The 20,993-nt window shown below is 35.8% G+C and overlaps 5 protein-coding genes across 12 annotated transcripts; 4 read left to right on the forward strand and 1 right to left on the reverse strand.

Moving 5' to 3' along the window:
- Positions 1-1,061: 1,061 nt before the first annotated feature.
- Positions 1,062-2,894, forward strand: LOC130512638 (uncharacterized). 6 transcript variants are annotated; one of them, XR_008946210.1, is made up of 5 exons: positions 1,062-1,649; positions 1,779-1,825; positions 2,084-2,166; positions 2,294-2,363; positions 2,479-2,894. XR_008946210.1 is itself a non-coding variant. In XM_057010825.1 (4 exons), exons 2-4 carry the CDS (start codon positions 2,141-2,143, stop codon positions 2,689-2,691), a joined length of 309 nt encoding a protein of 102 aa, XP_056866805.1. In that variant the 5' UTR covers positions 1,062-1,649; positions 2,084-2,140; the 3' UTR covers positions 2,692-2,890. The 6 variants fall into 6 exon arrangements, 1 of the variants encoding a protein (XP_056866805.1); XR_008946208.1 differs by having other exon boundaries at positions 1,062-2,013; positions 2,479-2,893; XR_008946209.1 differs by having other exon boundaries at positions 1,062-1,825; positions 2,479-2,893.
- A 2,294-nt stretch (positions 2,895-5,188) lies between these two features.
- LOC108863584 (protein CYSTEINE-RICH TRANSMEMBRANE MODULE 10) lies at positions 5,189-5,872 on the forward strand. Its single transcript, XM_018638052.2, has one exon. The coding sequence runs from the start codon at positions 5,291-5,293 to the stop codon at positions 5,750-5,752; it is 462 nt and encodes a 153-aa protein (XP_018493554.1). The 5' UTR covers positions 5,189-5,290; the 3' UTR covers positions 5,753-5,872.
- Positions 5,873-5,971: 99 nt separating this feature from the next.
- On the reverse strand, positions 5,972-13,413 carry LOC108863582 (disease resistance-like protein DSC2). Of its 3 annotated transcripts, none has more exons than XM_018638048.2 (5): positions 11,250-13,413; positions 10,044-11,151; positions 8,093-8,413; positions 6,537-8,011; positions 5,972-6,440 (listed from the first exon to the last, which is right to left on the reverse strand). In XM_018638048.2, exons 1-4 carry the CDS (start codon positions 11,735-11,737, stop codon positions 6,557-6,559), a joined length of 3,372 nt encoding a protein of 1,123 aa, XP_018493550.1. In that variant the 5' UTR covers positions 11,738-13,413; the 3' UTR covers positions 5,972-6,440; positions 6,537-6,556. The 3 variants fall into 3 exon arrangements, with proteins under 3 accessions (XP_018493550.1, XP_018493551.1, XP_018493552.1); XM_018638049.2 differs by having other exon boundaries at positions 6,527-8,011; XM_018638050.2 differs by having other exon boundaries at positions 8,102-8,413; positions 11,250-13,412.
- Positions 13,414-13,640: 227 nt separating this feature from the next.
- Positions 13,641-18,765, forward strand: LOC108857501 (disease resistance protein TAO1). Its single transcript, XM_018631491.2, has 4 exons — positions 13,641-14,406; positions 15,016-16,111; positions 16,191-16,481; positions 16,821-18,765. The coding sequence occupies exons 1-4, from the start codon at positions 13,796-13,798 to the stop codon at positions 18,507-18,509; spliced, it is 3,687 nt and encodes a 1,228-aa protein (XP_018486993.1). The 5' UTR covers positions 13,641-13,795; the 3' UTR covers positions 18,510-18,765.
- A 118-nt stretch (positions 18,766-18,883) lies between these two features.
- On the forward strand, positions 18,884-19,558 carry LOC108860833 (60S ribosomal protein L29-1). Its single transcript, XM_018634684.2, has 3 exons — positions 18,884-19,030; positions 19,125-19,228; positions 19,325-19,558. The coding sequence occupies exons 2-3, from the start codon at positions 19,127-19,129 to the stop codon at positions 19,406-19,408; spliced, it is 186 nt and encodes a 61-aa protein (XP_018490186.1). The 5' UTR covers positions 18,884-19,030; positions 19,125-19,126; the 3' UTR covers positions 19,409-19,558.
- Positions 19,559-20,993: the final 1,435 nt, after the last annotated feature.

The raw sequence follows: 20,993 nt of genomic DNA on the forward strand, positions 1-20,993 counted from the left end.
TATAATTTTTATTATAAATATAGTCTTATATTTTTATATTTTTATAATAATTAAATTAAATAATTATTTAAAAAATTTATAACCCATGGATATCCGCTAAATTAAATAGGGCGGGTGTCGGTATAAATTATTTGTTTGCGGGTTGTTGGATCGTATTTTTGACCAAAATAAAATTAAAATCCGCGGGTTGGCGGGTTCGACCGGTAATATACCGGATCAATTTTAAATTGTTATTATTTAATAAAATATATTTTAATTAAGATTTATACATATATTGAACAAAAAATATAGAGGGCAGGTTATATTTAAATAGCAATTTAAAAATATACGAGGACGGGTCATATTTTTTAACCAAAACAAAATTAAAAATCTGCGGGTTGGCGGGTGGGTCAGCGGGGTGAGTTTGACCCGCAATCCTTAACCGTACGTGTACCAGATCAAATTTTAAACTGCTATTATTTAATAAAAATAAATTTTGATTAAAATTTATACATAAATATGATTACAAAAACATACAAATATAATCAGAAAGAAAAAACAAATATCAAAAATTAAATTTAAAACAAAAAATATACCCGCCCTTGCGGGTCAAAATCTAGTTACGATTAAAATTCGATGGCGACATGAGTCATCTCCAATTTGTAAGAAAAAAAGAAGCTGCATGTGAAGGAAGGGAATAAAGTGGTGACTTTTCCATCAACAAACAAGGAAGAATCCGATAAACATTCTGACAGCCAACAGATACAGATCTTTGTCTCCCTTTGCCTTTGTTGCTTTGTTCGATTCTCTCTGTCTTTCTTTTCCAAAGTTCAAATCACTTCACTCCATTCCACTACATTCACAATATTACCTCAATAAATGGGAAACGTTCGAAAGCAAAATTCAGTTTTGTCTCTGTCACTTTAGCAAAATGTGGAAGACCTTTTTCTTAAATGCAATTTTAATCCTATTGGTTTTTTGTTACATGATGATGACACCGTTCCTTTTGCATGAAAGTAACTTTATATCTTTATATATAAAGAACTGTTTAATCTCTCCTGGTGAAGCCACGTCAGCCGCCAGCGCACAAAGTCTCTTCCTGTCGATGTGACACGTGTCACTCTGCAAATCGCATGTTTCAATCGTCTCTGTACCGTCTGATTTATTTACGTAGCGCGCATATAAACTCTTAATAATATTGGGCTTTATTCAGTATTGGCCGTTCGGCCCAAAAGTCGAACTCTGAAACCCTTTTTTTTTTGTTTGCGAGTGTCTGTGTTATTCGGAACGCTGTCCCACGGCGACGGTGACCCTCTGTCTTCTTAGCGACTTCTGAAACAGAATGAGTTATGGTTTTTAGGTGATTAATCACATTTATTCAGACGTCCACTACGAGATATTCAATGCGTTTTTTGGATCTCATAGGCGGTGTGTGATGAGTATATATAGTTGTGAGTATTCATCCTCTTCAATGCATCTTCTCTTCGTTTCTCTTACATCATACAGACAAAAGTTCTTATGGCTACTCCTAGGGTTTTTCTCTCCGATCTGAAGTCAGGCAAGTGTTCCTCCGTCGTCGATGAAGAGCAGACTTTTTCATCGGGACAATTAATCTCGAGAGTGGTTGGAAACCGCCGTCGTTGTTTAGTCGATCAAACTTCTTCTACTCGGTAATGAATTCCGCACCGTTACGATAGTCTTCTGGATTCATGCATCGTCATTAACGCAATCACATTAACACCATTTTCTCAATCGTCGCAATATCTTTTTTTTTTTTCGTCGCAATATCTCTCATTCAGTGAATCCATTCATTCATTCCATGGTGTGACTCCACTTCTATAAATATGTAAGTTTGCTTCCTAAAGAACATCAATTCAATCCTCTTAATCACATGAGAATTCGTTCCCAAGTAGTTTACAGAACCAGGTACTCCACGACAGTCTTCTGATGTATCTACAGCTAAGAAACATTATTACTGGGAAATGAATAATGTAGTTGAATGAAACAATTGCTTGAAAACTACAATAACAACAGGTCACCTTCGTAAACGTCCGTCTTGCAGTGAGAATCATGCATCAACGGTCTTGGTGGTTATATGCTACAGGTTTTTTGAGGAGGCTCAGCGCAACACATCACATGTTGAAAGCAGAGCGCAAAGATAATGGTATCGGATTTGTTGTTGCAGTGGTAAGTTTTTATCTTCATGTTTTTTGCTTTGAAAATTACAAGGCAAAGGCCTTTGGAGCTGTCAATGACTAAATGGTTATTCGGTTACTTACTCATATGTTTAATTTTGGTACTTTTTCTTTACCAGGAGCATTTGGATCACCCACGTTCAAAGCTTACAAATAAAAGTTCACAAACGTCTCCATGAGCAGTTTGAGGTAATGAATTCACCTGCATAGCAACTAAACAGACTAACCTTCTTTACATGCTTTCTAACCAGAAAGGGTATTAGTCCTTCATTCCTGAATATTGTCTCATATTGTGTGTGGGTAGGTTTTAAGATCAACTCGCAATGGTGTAAGCAGGTTAATGGTTTGGAGTGCTGTTTATACCAAAACATGTTGCATATATGTTCCGGTTAAAGAAGAAGCATTTTATATTGTGGAAAAGGATGCAGAAGTAGCAAATATTGAAACTTCTGGTGCAATCTGCAAGTCCTATCGTGAAACTGATATGATGGTCTCTTTAGACATAGTGCGTGTATAAATATAGTTGCTCATTGCGTATAAAGTATGGTTGCTCACTACAAAATCGTTTTTGGATTGTGCATAAAGTATAGTTGTTCATTAGGTAAATCGTTTTTTGCCTTTTTTCTTCTTGATTTAAACAAAGTCAAATTCATACAGTGAGATTTTAACTCTATATTAAAAAATATAGTGAGATTAAATTTATACTTCTAATAATATCAATAATTTTATTCCCAACTTTAACAAATAATATGTTTTTACCATTTTGAAATCTAAAACCTTACAAACCCATGCCGTATCTTCTCATAACTACACTAGAGTGAGGCATGCATGATATAATCAGAATTCAAAAGTTTCGATAACTACATCCCTGCGTGTAATGTCATGAGAGTGGCGATCATATACTTCAAGAACTCTATTTTAATTGACAATTACTACTATCATATATGAATTTTAGTCAGCAACGTCTTTAATACTCACCTCATAATATTTACGGAAGCACAAATCAACGATAGCTTCATTTAACACAAACAAGTAAAAGCTTTAGAAGATTTGAGAATGGTCTTACGAGAAACTCCAGAACTCCAGTGAATCTGACCATGGTTTCGAGTCCATTCAATGCAGAAAGCACCTTACGTTATAGTAATTCAGTGACAGGAATGAGATTTTTTTTAGAAAGAAACCATCATAGGAAGCTGGCCGTTGATGATTGGTAGTTGGATTTCATTGAGAATCAAAAGAAGTTTTGTGAAGCTTAAATCAACATTCTATGAAGAATCTGGAGCTGAGAGAAACCAAATACTAGAAGCTGCGTATGAGCCATGGGAATCTTCAGAACCAGTGGAAAAGGTCACTAACTCACTCCATCATCATTGACTCCATATCACTTTCACAAACAAGAAAGTGTCGAGCAAGTATATATAAGAATTTAGTCAAGAAGTATAGATAAGAACTTTCTTATATCTGAATGCTACAATTCGACCAATACTCAGACCACTCAGATTTAAGAACATAATACTATCTTTTTGGAATTTTTTAAATTTGAAAATACTTTAAAAGAAAATTTCCATAAATATGAACACACAAATTATAAATAAAAAATGCTATGCTTTACTAAATTTATGCAATATCAACACATGTTTACCTAGAAATTTCTTCTATTTTAAATAAAAACATATCAAATATTTATTAAAATATATATTGAAAAGAAAAAATTCATTATTAGTGAAATACACATAAAAAACTTCTAAAACCAAAAAGTAGAATCAGAAGTAGTCATTTATCTACCTTAAAAGTATTCAATTAAAAAAAATTATTAGCAACATATATAATTGTATTTTTAGTAACTGCGGTAGTTGTATATATACTATTTGCTTACTGAAAATAGTTTCATTGAATTAGAGGAAAAAATATATATGAACTAAATTGTATTTCATTCCTTTTAATAATAAGATAAAATACCACACTAAAAATAACAAAATATACACTAAAAATAACAAAACTTTAATTTAAGTTCAACTTAAATTAAAGTAAATTTAATATTTTGAAATATTTAGTAGAACTGATAATAAATTTACGTAATTATTTCTCACACAAACCGGCCCGTAGGGCGGGCCAACCCTAGTGTAAACTAAAAGACCTTTTACATCAATATAGGGTACGACTTTCATTGCCCCTATTGGTTGGCTATCGCAACTACCTTTCGCTTAATTCCTTAACTCGACCAGCTAAGTCTTGATTCAAAGTGGTAGAGTTTACTTCAAATGATGGAATAGGAATACTATTGATCCTAGGTGCTCGTGGTGATACAATATTATTACTCTTTCACATTGTCATCGTTGATAAATTATGAATAAATGCATGCAATCAAACTTTAAAAAGAACAATAGAGTCAAGAATTAAGAGAAGTACTAAAGCTATGTGATTAAATTTGTTTCCTCTTCACACTGTTAATCTTATGGTGGCGTTGACCTAATGCTTATAAGTTATAAGAGCATGTCCATTGGTAAAACTTCAATGGATATTTCACCAATGAAATGAAATATAAAAAGAAATGTGAGATTTCATCTAAAAACTTTTAAATAATTCAAAACTATTCTAGACATGTGTTTTATTATTAAGTGGTTTGTATTCTTTTTAGATTAAAATGTAATCAAGTAATTATATTTTAGTAATAAAAAAATACTTTTTGTTTGAGATATCTTAACAATGAAGTTGTTCTAAATGTAACCATTTCCTAGAACTTTTTTTACAAAAAAAAAAACCATTTCCTAGAACCCTCGCGATTTAAACTCCAATCCGTCGCAATAGATGTAAAATAGAGTCTAATAAAAACTAAATATGTACTGTCTAAGACTAAATATTCGAATATAGTCGTATGCCTACAAATTGTAGAGGTTAAAAGAAAATGACATATAAAATACATATATTTCTTTCCAACAAATAAAATATATTAAAAAAAATTAAAAATTAAAAATTAAAAATATGAATTTCCTTGATAAAAAGAAGTACACTTCTACTCTGAGCCTCTGAATATGCTTCTTCCTCTCTCTCTCTCTCTTATCACTTGATCTTTAATCCTCTCAGTCTATCATTTGTAGACAGCAAAACTTCTGACAATGGAAGCAATCAGATTCTCAAACTTGTCAGCTCTTCTTCTTACACTTCTGCTACTATCACTGTCTCTCTGCGTGACGTCAAAGGACCAAACTGTTTCTTGCACTATGTGTTCCTCTTGCGACAATCCATGTAACCCTGTCCCGACGTCTTCTCCTCCTCCAAGCTCCTCCGGCGGAAGCGGCAGCGGCTCTTATTACTATTCTCCTCCTCCTCCTCCTCCTCCTCCAAGCTCCGGTGGTGGTAAATACCCTCCTCCGTACGGAGGATATGGAGACGGTGGACAAAGTTACTATTATCCGCCTGCTTCTTATGGCAACTACCCGACGCCGCCTCCACCAAATCCCATCGTTCCTTATTTTCCGTTTTACTATCACATTCCTCCTCCGGGAGATTCTGGATCGGATCGTTTGTTGGGTTCTCTTCTCTTTGTTATCTTCTCCCTCTTGCTTTGTTTTGGGTGACTGAGAAAGAGAATTATCCTGTGAAACCTTCTCTTTTACTTTTTAACCATGCTACTATGTTTTACTTTCCGTCGACAATCTGTATTTTTTTTTTTGTATTTACTATTTGCTTTCAATTAACATCGTAACTACTAGTTGTTAAGAATCTATATCTAAGAAAATTATTTACTATACAAAACTTTTTTTTTCACTAGTATAAAACCTTCTTGTGTGGCTTGAAGCCTTTGGATCGAGTTTTAGTTACTCTGTAAATAAAGTACATACAAACTATACAAGTCAATTTGTTTCACGTCAATACATTTTCTATACAATGTTTCCATAAGAAAAGAAAACATTTACAATGCTCACGTCCAGATTAACTAAACTTAACTACAAAAGTGGCATCGGTGGACATTATGTTTCATGTATCCAACATACACATCAACTAACGATTCTAACATGAAACACATGAAGATTGATTTTTTTTTTTCTTTTGACAAGGATACGTAGCCTATCAGAGTAAAAAGATCTTTTCAAATTCCTGTTAAAATGGGTGAGCAGGAAAATTAGTAGATTACGAAGAGACTGGGAAACACCTTTTACCATCGATACATAATCTGATTGAGCCCGCGCTTTTACTATACCTGACAGAACTTACAGCACTAATGGGAAAATTGATGCACAATCTTTTGCACTCAAACTAGATAACCTGTACAAAGTTGATATGATTAACAAAAGGAAGCAGTTAGACATAAATGTGATCAAGATAAGGTATAGTACTAGCTAGTACAGTACATGCAAGTACCAGCTTTACTTCTGGTCCAATCATCGGTGTAACCAGCTCTTCCTCTTCACCTTCTTCCCATTAGAAGAATGTGGCATCACATGTGAGCCTGATGGAGGTGCCTCTATGTTTATGCCCAAACATTCTTGGTCTTCAGTTTCTTTTCCGTCAAGAATACAATGAGGGACCTCTAAAAGTCGTACACCACAGCCTTTGACCTTCCAGTATTGAACATGGACTCTGAACACAAAAGTAATCTCGCTGAAATTGTTTTTTTCAGCTTCAAGACAATCCTGGTTTAGAGAGAAAGAATCTTCAAATATATACAAATGCTCTACATTTCCACATAGATCTGCCGGATGTGTAGGTGGCCTATTTAGATTTGGCATATGGAGCTGGATTGGTCCACCTCCGACTGTGAGGCCATTCTGTTTACCCCTTACGGAATAAGACATGCCGTTCAATGAAATCTCACCCTCTTCATCGTCATCATTACTGCTGACCTCATATACCCTTGACAGCAAGATACAAGCTTTGAATCTGAAGGATGAAGGAAGAGGTCTTGGAGTCGAGCTGATCGTTAAGGAACCTGAACCGGCTCTGTGAGTGAAGTGTGCAGGCACTTCTTCACCCGGTAACACCGCATATTTGCAAGATGATGTATGGATGAGCTTTCTCGCTTCTTGTTCCAGGCCGAAGCAGTCAGCAAAGTTTAGACAAATGTTTGGATTTTGAAAAGAGGAGCAGTCTATTGTCTTCAAAGATTTACAACCTTGTGCATTTAAAGATACAAGGGAATGTGGAAGCGGTGGAAGTGCTACCAGCTCTCTGCATTCTGTGACGTCAAGCTTAATTAGTCCCGAGAGACGTCTGATGCAATTTGGAATAGTCTTGATAACACTAGTGCAGCGGAGACGTAATGATATAGGAGATGTAAGAACCTTCTTGGGTAGACATATTGGCAAAATGTAGCAAATGTCTAAGTCTGACCGTAATCTCCAACTGCGCTTAAAGTCAGGCCCCCACTCGATTATTGCTTCAAATAAGTATTCATCGTCATGTAATAGTGCATCATTTTCACTTGCATAAAAACTAACAGAATAACAGTAACCATGCTTACGCAGAACAAGAAACTCAAGATTCTCCAACTTAGAAATGTTTGGCGATATGGTTTTCAGCTTCTTGCATCGATACATAAGTAGTCTACGCAGGCGAGATAGGTTCTCAATCCGTGGAGGAACCTCCTTTATCCCTGTATCGCTCAAATTCAACTCTATGATGCTGTCAGGAACATTTGGGAAGTCTTTGATTTTTGTACACCCGGATATATCCAAGTGAGAAAGCTTAGTGGCATTGACAATAGAGCTTGTGAGCTTTAACAAACCTTTGCAGTTATGGAGATACAATCCCTCGAGACTCGTTGCTTTTGATAGATCTGGAATCCTTTTCAGATTCAATGAGTTATTCAAGTTCAACATCTTGAGGCGTGGGAGAGGCTATACAAAAAACGAAGAAGAATATATTAGCTTTAGGGAAATGACTAATTACCAATACAATACAAAAAAAAAGCTAAGTACTTTTTTTACTTTGATTCCCTTCCAAAGCATCTCGAATTTGCTATTTGACAGGAATAGCTCAACAAGAAACTTGCCAGAGAACTTGGAAGGCCAAACTCTCAATGGACACCCTCCCCAATGTAGCAATATGAGTCTGTCGGGAAGACAGTCGAGGCCCTCGGGTGTGAATAAGGCTGTAGAGTAGATTAATAGAAACTGGAGATTATTCATTCCTTTGAAAGCGCTTTTACTTATTTGGATTTCCTCGCTTTTGAAAGCGCTTTTACTTATTTGGATTTCCTCGCTCCTTCTCAACTTTAAGCCTAGAACACTTCTAGTACCCTAGAATATATTATTCAGAAATAAATAAAAAAAAATCTCAGCTTTAAAAAGATGACTGCAGATGTAACATATAACTAGATTTTGATCCGCGCTTTCGAAGCGCGGATATTATTTTTCACTTTTATGAAATATATTATTTGTTTGTAATTATTGAATTTATTTATTTTAATAAAATTTTCTTTATAATAAATTTGACAGATAGAGTGTCTCTGGTAAACTAAGTATTTCTCTAGTTTTGTTTTATTCGCTCTTCAATCAACATATTTATTTGGCTTGTTGTTAAAATAAATGATTATAGACTTTGATCTCTGCACCTCCGCGGATGTATATTTTGAAAAATATGATGATATTTGTTTTTCATATAATTATTAGGGTTTGGCAAAATGAATCTGAGGAAAAGAACTGATACCAATCCGTAAATATAGTATCAAACCTGAACATAAATTGATTAAATATTCGAATTATTCAAAATTTTGTTAGTTAGAGAACCGAATCAGATCCGAACCGAAGTATTCATGTACCTGAATTTATCTAAAAATAGATTTATATACTTATATATTAATTATTTTTATATTTAACGTATATAAAACATCAAAATGATACTTTTAAATTGGTTTAAAATACTTGAAAATATATAAAGATAGTCAAAAACAAATATCTGAAATAGTTAAAATATACTCAAATCACCAAAAATACTTAAAATAGTTATTGATTTCATATCCAAAATTTTAAATCGAACCAATTGATATGTTAAGCTTAGGTATTCTGACATATGTTATTTAAATTTATAGGTAATATATTACTTTATTTATAGATTTTGAGAAATTTAAAATATATAGTGATTTAAAACTTTAAAAATAATTTAAATATGTTATCCAAACGCAAACCAAACCCGCAAAGATCCGAATCAAACTCAAACAAAAATTTAGAAACATCCTAATAGGACTGAAATCTTTGACCTTCGAAAACCCGCAACGCAAACCGATCATAACCAAACCCGTATGGATGTCTGAAAACCCATCCTTAGTCATTATTATATATCGTATAATTTCATCATATAATTAATCATATTTTATATGTACCATCATATAAGTAATCATATAATTAATAGTATTTAATACGTATCATCATATAAATAATTACATATATTATATTTTAAAAACTTAATATGAAATATAAAAACTATAATTTGAGTTGGTATTTCAAATTGGGCTTTGTATTATATTTTCTTATATATATTGACAACATTCTTTTATAATGGACTTAATAACTTAAGCCCATTATTTTTTCTGTTTAATGCTATTATCTTTGTTTCCAAACAAAATTATTTTTTAAAAAAAAAACCTACAATCCATGTTTCCAAACACACCAAATTTTTTTAATACTCTTATCCAAGTATCCAAACACACCGAAATTGTACTTCAGCTTTAATAAGATAGATAGATTTTTCTGTTTAATGCTATTATCTTTGTTTCCAAACAAAATTAATTTTTTAAAAAAAAGACTACAATCCATGTTTCCAAACACACCAAATTTTTTTAATACTCTTATTCAAGTATCCAAACATACGAAATTGTACTTCAGCTTTAATAAGATAGATGCTTTAATAAGATAGATGAATAAAACTTACGATATCTTCCTCAAGTACATAAGAAATCTCATTGGTGTCTGTCAAGAATTGTCGCTCTCCAGGATTCTCCCGAGACTTTTTCTTGACAATTTCTCTACTCATTTGTCGCAGTAATCTATGCATTTGTATTACTCCGCCTTCTATAGATATAAGAGATTTTTGAGCTAAGACTTCAAGCCCATGGTTGACTTCCAAACTACTGTTTTCAAAATACGTTTTGAATTGATGAACCGTGAGAACACCAAACAAAAATGCTAAATGCAGAAACAGAGTTCTTTCATTATCTCTCAAGGCCTCGTAGCTAAATCTTAGAGTTGATTCAATTTCTCTGTCAAGGGTTGACCTGAGCGATGGTAGTGCCTGTATCCACTCGTTCCTGGACATTCCTCGTAGATATGATCCCATAACTCTCAGGCCTAGAGGAAGATCACCAGCAAGCCAAGTAACTTCCCTAGCAAGATTTTCAAAACCATGATCTGGAGAATTTTGACCGAAAGCATATTGGCAGAAGATCTGCAGAGACTCATCTCTAGTTGGATATTTGATCTCGTAGATATGATCGATCCCGAGTTTGAGTGCCTTGAGAAGTTTTCTATCTTCGGTGGTAATGATAATAATACTTCCGGGACCAACCCATCCAGGCTGATTTGCCATTTCCTCTAGTTGCCACCAGTTATCAACTTCATCGAAAACAACCAACACCTTTTTGTCACTAAGCATTTCTTGAGCCCCTCTTAAGTGATGAACCTCAATGTCCCCTTTGTTGAATATTTGAGACAACAAGTTTTTCTGCAAACGCAACTTCAACTGATAGTCATTACCACAAGGCTTCTCATAACTCCCTCTGATATTCTCCAAAAACGTGCTGAAAGGGAAATTAGGAGAGAGTTGGTTGTATAAAACTCTGGCAGTGGTCGTCTTCCCAATCCCGGCAGGACCAAAAATCCCGATCACCTTTACTTGTTCTGATTGTAGTATGAACTTCGATTTTATCTCCATCATACGAGCTTCTATGCCAACAAAGTCATCAAAATCTTTTGATGGTGTAAAACCCAACACAGCCATGACATCTGAGGCAACTTTGTTGATCAAGTCAGCTTCATTGCCACTAACAAAAAAAACAGAGGATATTCATTAAAAACAGTCATCATTACGTAGCAGTACAACATAATATCCAAGTGGAAGTAAAAAAAAAAGTGAACGAACCAGTTGCTAGAGTGGTAGCCAGCTATACCAGCGACATCTTTCAAAGCTTGCCTCCATGACTGCTTCACCTCTTCTGTTTTTCCCACACAGGTTTCATCAAAGGCCTTTCCGAAATCTCCGGTTTGCTTCCTAACATCAGACGGATCTACTTGGTAGAAGATAGTCATCACTGTTTGACCAACCTCTTCCCTGCACTTCATGATTTCCACTAACTCATCCAGACACCAGCTCGAAGAAGCGTAGTTACGGGAGATCAAGACAATGGCAACCCTTGAGTGTCTGATCGCTTTAACAAGCTCTGGACCGACAGATTCGCCTCGCTTGATCTCATTGTCAATGAAAACGATGATACCCTTGCTTTTGAACTCTTTCAGAACGTGGCTAAGAAAGCCTTCTCGCACGTCTTCTCCACGGAAGCTCAGGAAGACGTGATACAACCAAACGAGAGCCAGAGATGATGACGTTGAAGAAGAAGAAGCCATCATCATCGTTAACAGCAAGAAGAAGATGATATCAAAGGGAGGTTTTAGATCTGAAGAAGAAAAAGGTAAAGGCGTATACACAGCTAGGTCTTGACTTCTTTTTAAGTAGAGAGGATCAGTCGAGATGCACTTTTTACAATATAAAACTATTTCTACACAGTGCACAGAAGGAGCTAAAATCTGATTATATGGTAAACTCCGGTTTATCCCGGTTATCAATCAATCTGAGAAAATGCATACGTTGCATTACAAGAAGCTACTCTGTGGGAAGCTGTTGATACTTTGTGATTGTTGTCTCGGAGATCAAAACGGCAACCTAGTTTTTGTACACTCGTTGCAGAGAAAACAGCAGTGATAAGGACTTAACATATCTGTCAACACTATTTACAGATTTTGCAGAGAAACACACACAAGAAAGAGTTAAAAGAGACCTAAACAATGAAACAGAGAAACAGAATATTCCTTTCAGACCTCAACAAAAGAGTTTTAAGACATGCCCTTCCCATCATCCACTCCCCCCTAGCAAACCCAATCTTCTCTTGGAAACTTTTGATCTGTAACACCAAACCTCAAAAGCCTTTGTCAAAATCCGGATACACCCCGTTCTTGCTTAACCACTCAGTCAATATCTCAGCTTGATCTAAAGATGGCAACGCTAGAATTATGGACATAAAGGATGATTCTAAAGCTTTGCTATATCTCTCCATCGATCTTACATCTCACCCCTTCATCCTTATCTTCTTCTCCATCATCATTCTTATTGGTTACAACCGAGTCAACAAGACGCTTTGTTTCTCTTACAAAGGAAGCCACAGTTTTACCATCTGAAGCCGTTTCACTGTTGGTAATATCACACTTCCATAACCAATCGCCTCTACTAGTTTCGAAGTCATCGCAGTGACTTTAACTCTTATCTGCACCGTCTCTGCAGCCGTTTCCATCGCTTCAACAACCTTAACTAACTTCTCAGACGTGTCAACCCATGTTACAACAAAATCTCTCACCATTTCCATCTTTTTGAGTATCTGACAAATCCGGTAAGTACCAAACCTGTTCGTAAAAAGTTTCCTTTAATTTTTGAGAAATATTCATCCTCACTACAAGACTTCACATCTCCTTGTCAATGATAACACGCATCTGTAATGGAATTAGCCCTTCCATCCTTATTTCGTCTTTGCTTGGGTCATGACTGATGAAGAACAATGTAGGTAAGCCCCGAACCTGCATATCAAGATCAGGTTATTGAAACGAGTTACATTTGATACGGTGAGAGCAGAGTGACGAAAAATAGAAGGTGAGAGTTAGAGTTACCTGCATGCCACGTGCAAACTAGTACTTATCATCTGGACTGAACAAGAGCCATTTTGTTTTACTCTTGAGGGGTTTTAGATACTCTATATATACTGTTACTTCATTCAGACTATAATCCTTGTTAGTTTACAATTTACTGCTTAGGTAAAACCGTAGAAACAATCCAATATAACACTTATGCTTTTGATATCATCAGCAACTTGTATAATGCAAGATTTGAGATTTAAAATCCAATAATAAAACCATTCGTTCGAAAAATAAAGACACCAAATAGCTGGACAATGGAACCAAAACAGTTGACTCTGTACCTTTAAAATGGATCACCCGGTTAGCCCTTTGAGACCAGATCATGGCTGATTAACCCAGTAATGAAACCGGACTCTTGACTTACTCTGACCTGGAAACATATATATTGTTTTTTAGTCTACGGAAACATATTGAAACTTCCTGGAACATGTCCCATTGGCAAAAAAACAAAACTTAGATGGTGCCAACGTACTTACCTTGAACTTACTAAGAATGGGGAAGCTAACAACAACGGTCTTAGGTCACAAAGTTTCCATGGAAAGATAAGCTAAATTTTGGGGATAGGAACACTGCACGAAGCTTCCTTGCTTTGCTGATGTTAATAAAGTCAAGTCAATGGAGTCAACGTTCTGTGTCACACAGTATAAACATAACTTCTTAGTTAAATCATTTCACATTAATTAAAACCCTTCCTTCAAATCTTGATCCTCTCTCTCTGCCATACTAATGGATTCTTCTAGTTTATATGTGTTAGTTTCTGTGGCAATAGGCTTCTTCTTGACGCTTTTGGGTACAATGTTTCTAATGGCTTATAGAAGGTACATATTCCTTCAAACTAAAGATTTGATAGCTTATTCTTTGTCTCCTTCATCTCTTCCATCTTCTCTGTCTCGCAACTGGAGACACCAAGTCTTCCCTAGCTTCCGCGGTGAAGATGTCCGTAGAGGCTTTCTCAGCCACATTCATAAGGAATTTGAAAGAAAGGGAATCACCCTATTCATTGATAACGATATCGACAGGAGCAAGTCCATTGGTCCTGAGCTCATAGAAGCTATAAGAAGATCGAAGATATCAGTTGTTCTTATCTCCAAGAACTACGCTTCTTCAACTTGGTGCCTGAACGAGTTAGTGGAGATCATCAAGTGCAGGAAAGAGTTGGATCAAATAGTGATGATCGTTTTCTATGAAGTTGATCCATCTGATGTAAAGAAGCAGGCTGGAGAATTTGGAAATGTCTTTGAAAAAACTTGTGTGGGGAAAGCAGGGGAGGACGTTGCCAGATGGACAGAAGCTTTAGAAGAAGTCGCCAAGATCGCTGGCTACGACTCTAGGAGCTGGTTAGTCATCTTAATACCTTTTCTAAATTAATAATGTTACAACTATAATATTTACTAATATAGAATTATAAATCTACAAACTTTTTTTTTCAAAATTCTTTATTTTTAAAATAACTTTTTATAAAATAAGACAAACATTTGATCTTACCGTATAAATATTTATTTAATTTTAGAAATCAGACTTTCATATTATTTTTATTGTATTATTTTGTGTATATAAAATATATATGTTCCATATAGTTTAAATGTACTTTTAGAGATAATTTACTGAATAGAAAAATTTCCTTTGTGAATATACAACAAACAATACAACTTACATAAAATGTATATATATATATTTTTTTTTGTCACAACATAAAATGTATATATATATATAATTTAGTTTATGACTAATGGAATATATACTTAAAAATATTATTGTATGAATTTGTGTCATATTTTGTTCGGAACTAATGAAAATTTTGAATTTATGTTTATTAATTTATGGAGTTTCTACTGTGTGCTATATAGTTTAGAATCAATTAACACTAGTACTGCATATTACTATAAGTAATTTCTCTAGCTAGAGGTAGTTAATGAATCAGATGTGATTGGTCACTTGTTTGTTAGGAACAATGAAGCAGACATGATCGAGAAAGTTGCAAGCGATGTTTCAAACATGTTAAATACTGCTACACCCTCAAGTGGTTTCGATGGATTAGTTGGGATTGAGTCTCACATCACGGAGATGAGTTCAGTTTTGTCCTTAGCCTCAGATGAAGTGAGGATGGTTGGAATATGGGGTCCTGCGGGAATTGGAAAAACCACCATCGCCAGAACTTTGTTCAGCATAATCTCTAATGACTTTACACACACTGCTTTTGTGGAGAGTACAAAGAGAAGGTACAGTGATGATACTGCGTTCAAGTTGCATTTACAAGAACAACTTTTGTCTAAAACGTTGGATCAGAAGGATCTGAAGATAGATCACTTGGGTGTGGCTGAAGCAAGGCTTAAAGACAAGAAAGTACTTGTAGTGCTTGATGATGTTGAAGAAGCAGTGCAGCTACAAGCCATGGCTTGTAAAAGTCAGTGGTTTGGCTGTGGAAGCAGGATTATCATTACAACAAAGGATATCAAAGTTCTAAAGGCACATGGGATCAACCATGTTTACCATGTTGATTATCCAAGTTGGTCTGAAGCTCTTGAAATCCTCTGTCTATCTGCTTTTAGTCAGAAGCGTCCCTATGTTGGTTTTGAGGAGCTCACCATGGAAGTTGTAAGACTTGCAGGTAAGCTTCCTTTAGGGCTACGTGTGTTTGGTTCATATATGCGAGGAATGTCTAAAGATGAGTGGATAGATGCACTTCCTAGACTAAGAACAAGCTTGGACGGAAACATTGAGAAAGTATTAAGGCTCAGTTATGATGCTTTATGCGATAAAGATAAAACTCTGTTTCTTCATATAGCATGTTTTTTCAAACATGAGAAAGCTAAAGACATGTTAGAGTGTCTTGAGGAAAGTGACTTGGACGTCAAGCATGGGCTTCAGGTCTTAACTGAGAGATCTCTCGTATCTATCAACAGAGTGGGTTACTTGATGATGCATAATTTGGTACAACAAATGGGTAAAGAAATCATCCGCAAAGAAGACATAAATGAGCCTAAGAGACGTAGATTCTTGATGGATGCTAATGATATTTGTGACGTGCTCTCAGACATAACAGTAAGTTTTTAACAGTCTTTCTTGGCATTTTTTTCAGTGAATCATTTGATACTAAACCATATGTATCCTTTTTCAACAGGTCTCTGGAACTGTTCTAGGCATAGATCTTGACATAACTGCAGTCAAGCACGAGCTAAGCATTGACGAGAAAGCCTTTGAAGGAATATCTCGTCTTAAGTTCTTAAGAGTCTACAATCACAACAAACTGATCTTACCAAGGGGTCTGAACAATCTGCCTCGTAAGCTTAGGTTATTACATTGGCACAACTTTCCCATGAGGTTTTTGCCTTGCGAGTTTCGTGCCGAGTTTCTTGTCAACCTTAAGATGAAGAACAGCCACCTTGAGGAGCTATGGGAAGGAACTCCATCAGTAAGTACTATTAGTTTCCATAATAATCGTATTTTTGTCAAAGTTAGCTGACTTCCAACTTAAAACAAAACCAATTGTTTTAAGTGGACTGATGCATGCATCAATCTCCGAATGTTTTGATAAGTATCTGATATGCCAACTTTAGAGCGGATTGATGTGGATCAGGTTAGACTGAATTGATCGGGCTTTGATATCGTGTTAAGTTACATGGTTTTCCAACTATAAAACAGTTAGCTATAAGTAGATTAGTCCATACCTGTTATATATTACTTCTAACTTTGAGATATTTTGTCTCTAATATTTTGTGTGCTAATCTGTGCTTAAACATATTATGTGCAGCCACTCAGGTGCCTGAAGCGGATGGATCTGTCTTTCTCCTATAACTTGAGAAAGGTCCCTGATCTGTCAAGTGCCACTAATCTTGAGGCATTGATACTCACTGGTTGCAGAAATCTAGAGGAGCTTCCCTCCTCTGTTAAGAACCTCGAGAGTTTAGTGGAGTTGAGACTGGAGTGGTGCCCAACGCCAAAGGATCTTTCTGCCAAAATCAGCTTGTGGAAGTCTCCATCTCAAATCCAGGTCTTTGAGTGCTCAGGGTTGAGAGTCCTTCGTGATGTGGACACAACAGGTCTAACATTATCTCTAAGTGATGCGGTGATAAATAAAATGCCTTCATGGATCAAGCTTCTGTCACATCTTCATACAATAGCATTGGCGAAGTGTTATAGCCTCAAGGTGTTCCCTAGAGTTCCTAATAGCATTCAAGAGCTGGACTTAAGCGAGACAGGAATACAAGAAGTTCCTACGTGGATCAAGAATCTCTCACGTCTTACAAGTCTACGTATGGTGGGATGCAAGAAGCTAAAGATCATTCCGACAAACATCAACATGAGATCTCTGTCTTCTCTTGATCTCAGTCACTGCACAAGACTGAAAACGTTTCCAGAGATTTCTACAAGACTTGAGCGTCTCAATCTGGAAAACACTGGTATAGAAAAAGTTCCTTTATCAATAACTTCTTGGCTCTATCTTGTTGATTTGAGCATGCGAGGTTGCAAAAGCCTGAAGGTGTTCTCAAACGTTACTGATAGCATTGAAGTGTTGGACTTGTGTGAAGGTGATGAAGAAGACCGGTCTCTGCGTCTTGATCTTAATGGGTGCAAGAATCTTGTCTCACTCCACCAACTTCCAGGTTCCCTCATATGCCTAGATGCATGTAACTGTGAGTTGCTGGAGACAGTAGATGGTTTCTTTTACAATCCACAAGTCAATCTACATTTTGACAACTGCTTGAAACTGAATGAAGAAGCGAGAGAACTTATACAGACTTCAGCTTCAAGTCTTGCTGTCTTACCCGGTGGAGAACTGCCTTCATACTTCCAACATCAAGGTACTGGAAGTTCTCTAACAATCCCTTTCATCAAAGAAAGGGACATTCCTGATTACTTGCGGTTCAAGGCTTGTGTTATGCTGAGCTCTTTCTCTGGCACACCAAGGACGTTTGTTGTATCTTGGTGCATTTTTGACAAACGCAAGACTGATCCAGTAGGTCATGGTTTGTGTCTTTTTTCTAAGGAGAAACTTGGAACAGATCATTTGTTTACATTTGAAGGTTCTTTCTCTTTGGAAAAAGACAAGGATCATGGAGTAGCTGGGGAGCTTTGGTTGGTTTTTAAAATTGTAAATGAGCAGAGAATGAAGGGGTCTTGGGAATGGGAAAGCGTGGAATCTGATTCTCAGAAGTTGAGGATAATGAGATGCGGTGTGAGATTCTTGGACGTTCTTGGAGATATGGTTGGTTCAAGCTATCAAGTGGAAGAAAAAACTAGAGAAGTGAAGAAAGAAAATCCTTTTGAGAAAAAGAAAAAAAGAAAGAGAAAGAAGAAATTGAATCCAGTTCCCTTTAAGGAGAATGATAAAGACTCTGAAGATCTTTCAGATACAGATTCATCGCTGGGATACAACAACAGCTTCCTCTCCATTGTGCCCCGACCTCCCCTTGGGATATATTATAAGGGATTTTTATAGTAAACTGTCTACATTAAGGCCAAACAAAAGCTACAAGAGAATATTGTCACTGCATTAAAATAGAGGAACCCGTCTGATAACAGAAGAGTTAAGGGACTACTGCTAAAGGTTTATAAAGAAAGAGACATTAGTTAAGAAGAGAAGTAAAGAAGCAGAAGGTTGCTAAGTGGTTTCTTTAGTTGTCTATCGTCAGTTTCTTTAGTTGTCCATTGCGTTTGATGTTAACAATTTTATATTTCATCTGTACTAATCGTAACGCTTTAATGATCTGTAGTATATCTTTCGTGTATCAGTTAATTCAATTCAGTTTGCATTACAAGTTACAGTTAATAGTAAACTTGAGTTTTTTTCCAGTTTCTTTGGGTTCATTTTGTAGGGGCCGAATGTTTATTAAGGCCCATACGATCTATTAAGGTCATTTTAGTCATTTAAACTTCAGTATAAATTCAACAAGGAACTAGGGTTTTGTTATATTTGCATCGCCGCAAGCAACTCTAGCCGAGTAGATCTATCCGACGCAGGTTAGCTAGCCACTTCTCTCTCCGACGATACCTCTCTCTTTATATCTTCTTGTTTCCCTTCGTGGTTGGATTGAATAGTGTTTTTTTTTCACAGAGATGGCCAAGTCGAAGAATCACACAGCGCATAACCAGTCTGCCAAGGCACACAAGAACGGAATCAAGAAGCCTAGGAGACACCGTCACACTCCCACCAGAGGAGTAAGTCTATATTACAGTCTAAACCTAACTAACTGTCCTGATTTCAACTTTTAAGTTTCAGAATTTGATTTTTGGTTTGATCAAATGTCGTTACAGATGGACCCTAAGTTCTTGAGGAACCAGAGGTACGCGAGGAAGCACAACGTTAAGAGCGGCGAGAATGCTAGCGCTGAAGAATAAGCTTTTTTGATTTTGTATGAGAACACATTTTGTTTTTTTTTATAATGAAGTTGAGACTGTTTCAGTTCGTTTTGACTATGTTTACGTACTCGTTTTATCCAGGGTTTGATTTACTATCGTATTCTCCTTAAAGAAAATTGCATTTCTTGATTTGGTTCAGCTTGTTTAGTAGCTCATATTGATTCGATCTAGTTCTTATTCAACTAATGCCTGTTTAGTTTCTACGTTTTGCTTGCATGATAGTAATGGGTCTTTAACTCTGAAACTCCATCTTGTTCTTTTAGTTGTTGATGTATATCTCCTAGGGGCTTAACGTGGCCGTAGTTAATCGATCATTGGAACAGTTTGAAATCCTCTATTGTTTGTTTTGTGAATGGAACTGTGTGAATACCAAAGTTTAAACCTTAATTTACGTTTCAGTGAATTGAAAATATTCTGAATGCTGTAGAAGTTAGACATCGTCTAATGTCTCGGTTTGCTTAATTAGTGAAAATGATCTGAATAATTTGTTTGGGTTAACCATTTTCTCAAAACGTCAGAATTTGTTGAAAACCTCATTAGTTAATTAGGGATTATGTAATGATTAAAATTTGTAACTGTTGTAATAGAAAACAAAGTTATGATTTGTAATGATTATGACAAAAGCACCCCTTCGTGTCGCGGTTTCGATACCTTGTCTCCCCCTTTTTGTTGAACGTTGGATGGATATAGGGTTGGGCGTTCGGATACCCATTCGGGTTTCGGTTCAGTCCATTCGGGTTTCGGGTTTTCAGGGTCAAAGATTTCAGCCCCATTCGGATATTTCTAAATTTCGGTTCGGATATTTGCGGGTTCGGTTCGGGTTCGGATAACTCATTTAAAATGTTTTTAAATTTTCAAAATTCATTATATACTTTAAATTTTCAAAATCTATAAGAAAGATAATATATTACATATAAATTTTCATAACATATATTATGTCAAAATACCTTAAGTTAACATATAAATTAGTTTTCTTTGAATATTTGGATAAAGAATCAATAGATATTTAACTATTTTGGTGTTTTCAGTATACTTTAGCTATTTTAAACATTTACTTTTGACTATTTGCATATATTTTCCGAGTATTTTGGAAAACTTAAAGGTATCTTATATATTTTTAATATTTTTAATATACATTATATATAAAAATAATGTACATATTTAAGTATATAAATTTATTTCGGATACACTCGGGTACCCAAAATATTTCGGTTCGGATTGGGTTCGGTTTCGGTTCTTTAAATACCGAAATTTTGAACCCGTTCAGATATTTAATCAATTTCGGTTCGGGTTCAGTGCTACTTTTTCGGATCGGGTTCGGTTTGGTTTTTCGGGTTCGGATTTTTTGCCCAGCCCTAGATCTACTCATCTACCCAACAACCTAAAGCCACGTGTGTATTTACTTGACCACATAGTCAACACACCTGAGAGAGCCATTAATCTCACAGACTGAACTACCAAATATCCCACCTGCCGATTTTTGATTGGACTTAACGCGTTTTAGTACAGACAAAACATTTCCGCTTGTTATTTCTTCTACGTCACAGGCTGTCATGAGAGCGAG

The sequence above is a fragment of the Raphanus sativus genome, chromosome 5 (genome assembly GCF_000801105.2).
Source record: "Raphanus sativus cultivar WK10039 chromosome 5, ASM80110v3, whole genome shotgun sequence".
Classification (NCBI taxonomy): domain Eukaryota; kingdom Viridiplantae; phylum Streptophyta; class Magnoliopsida; order Brassicales; family Brassicaceae; genus Raphanus; species Raphanus sativus.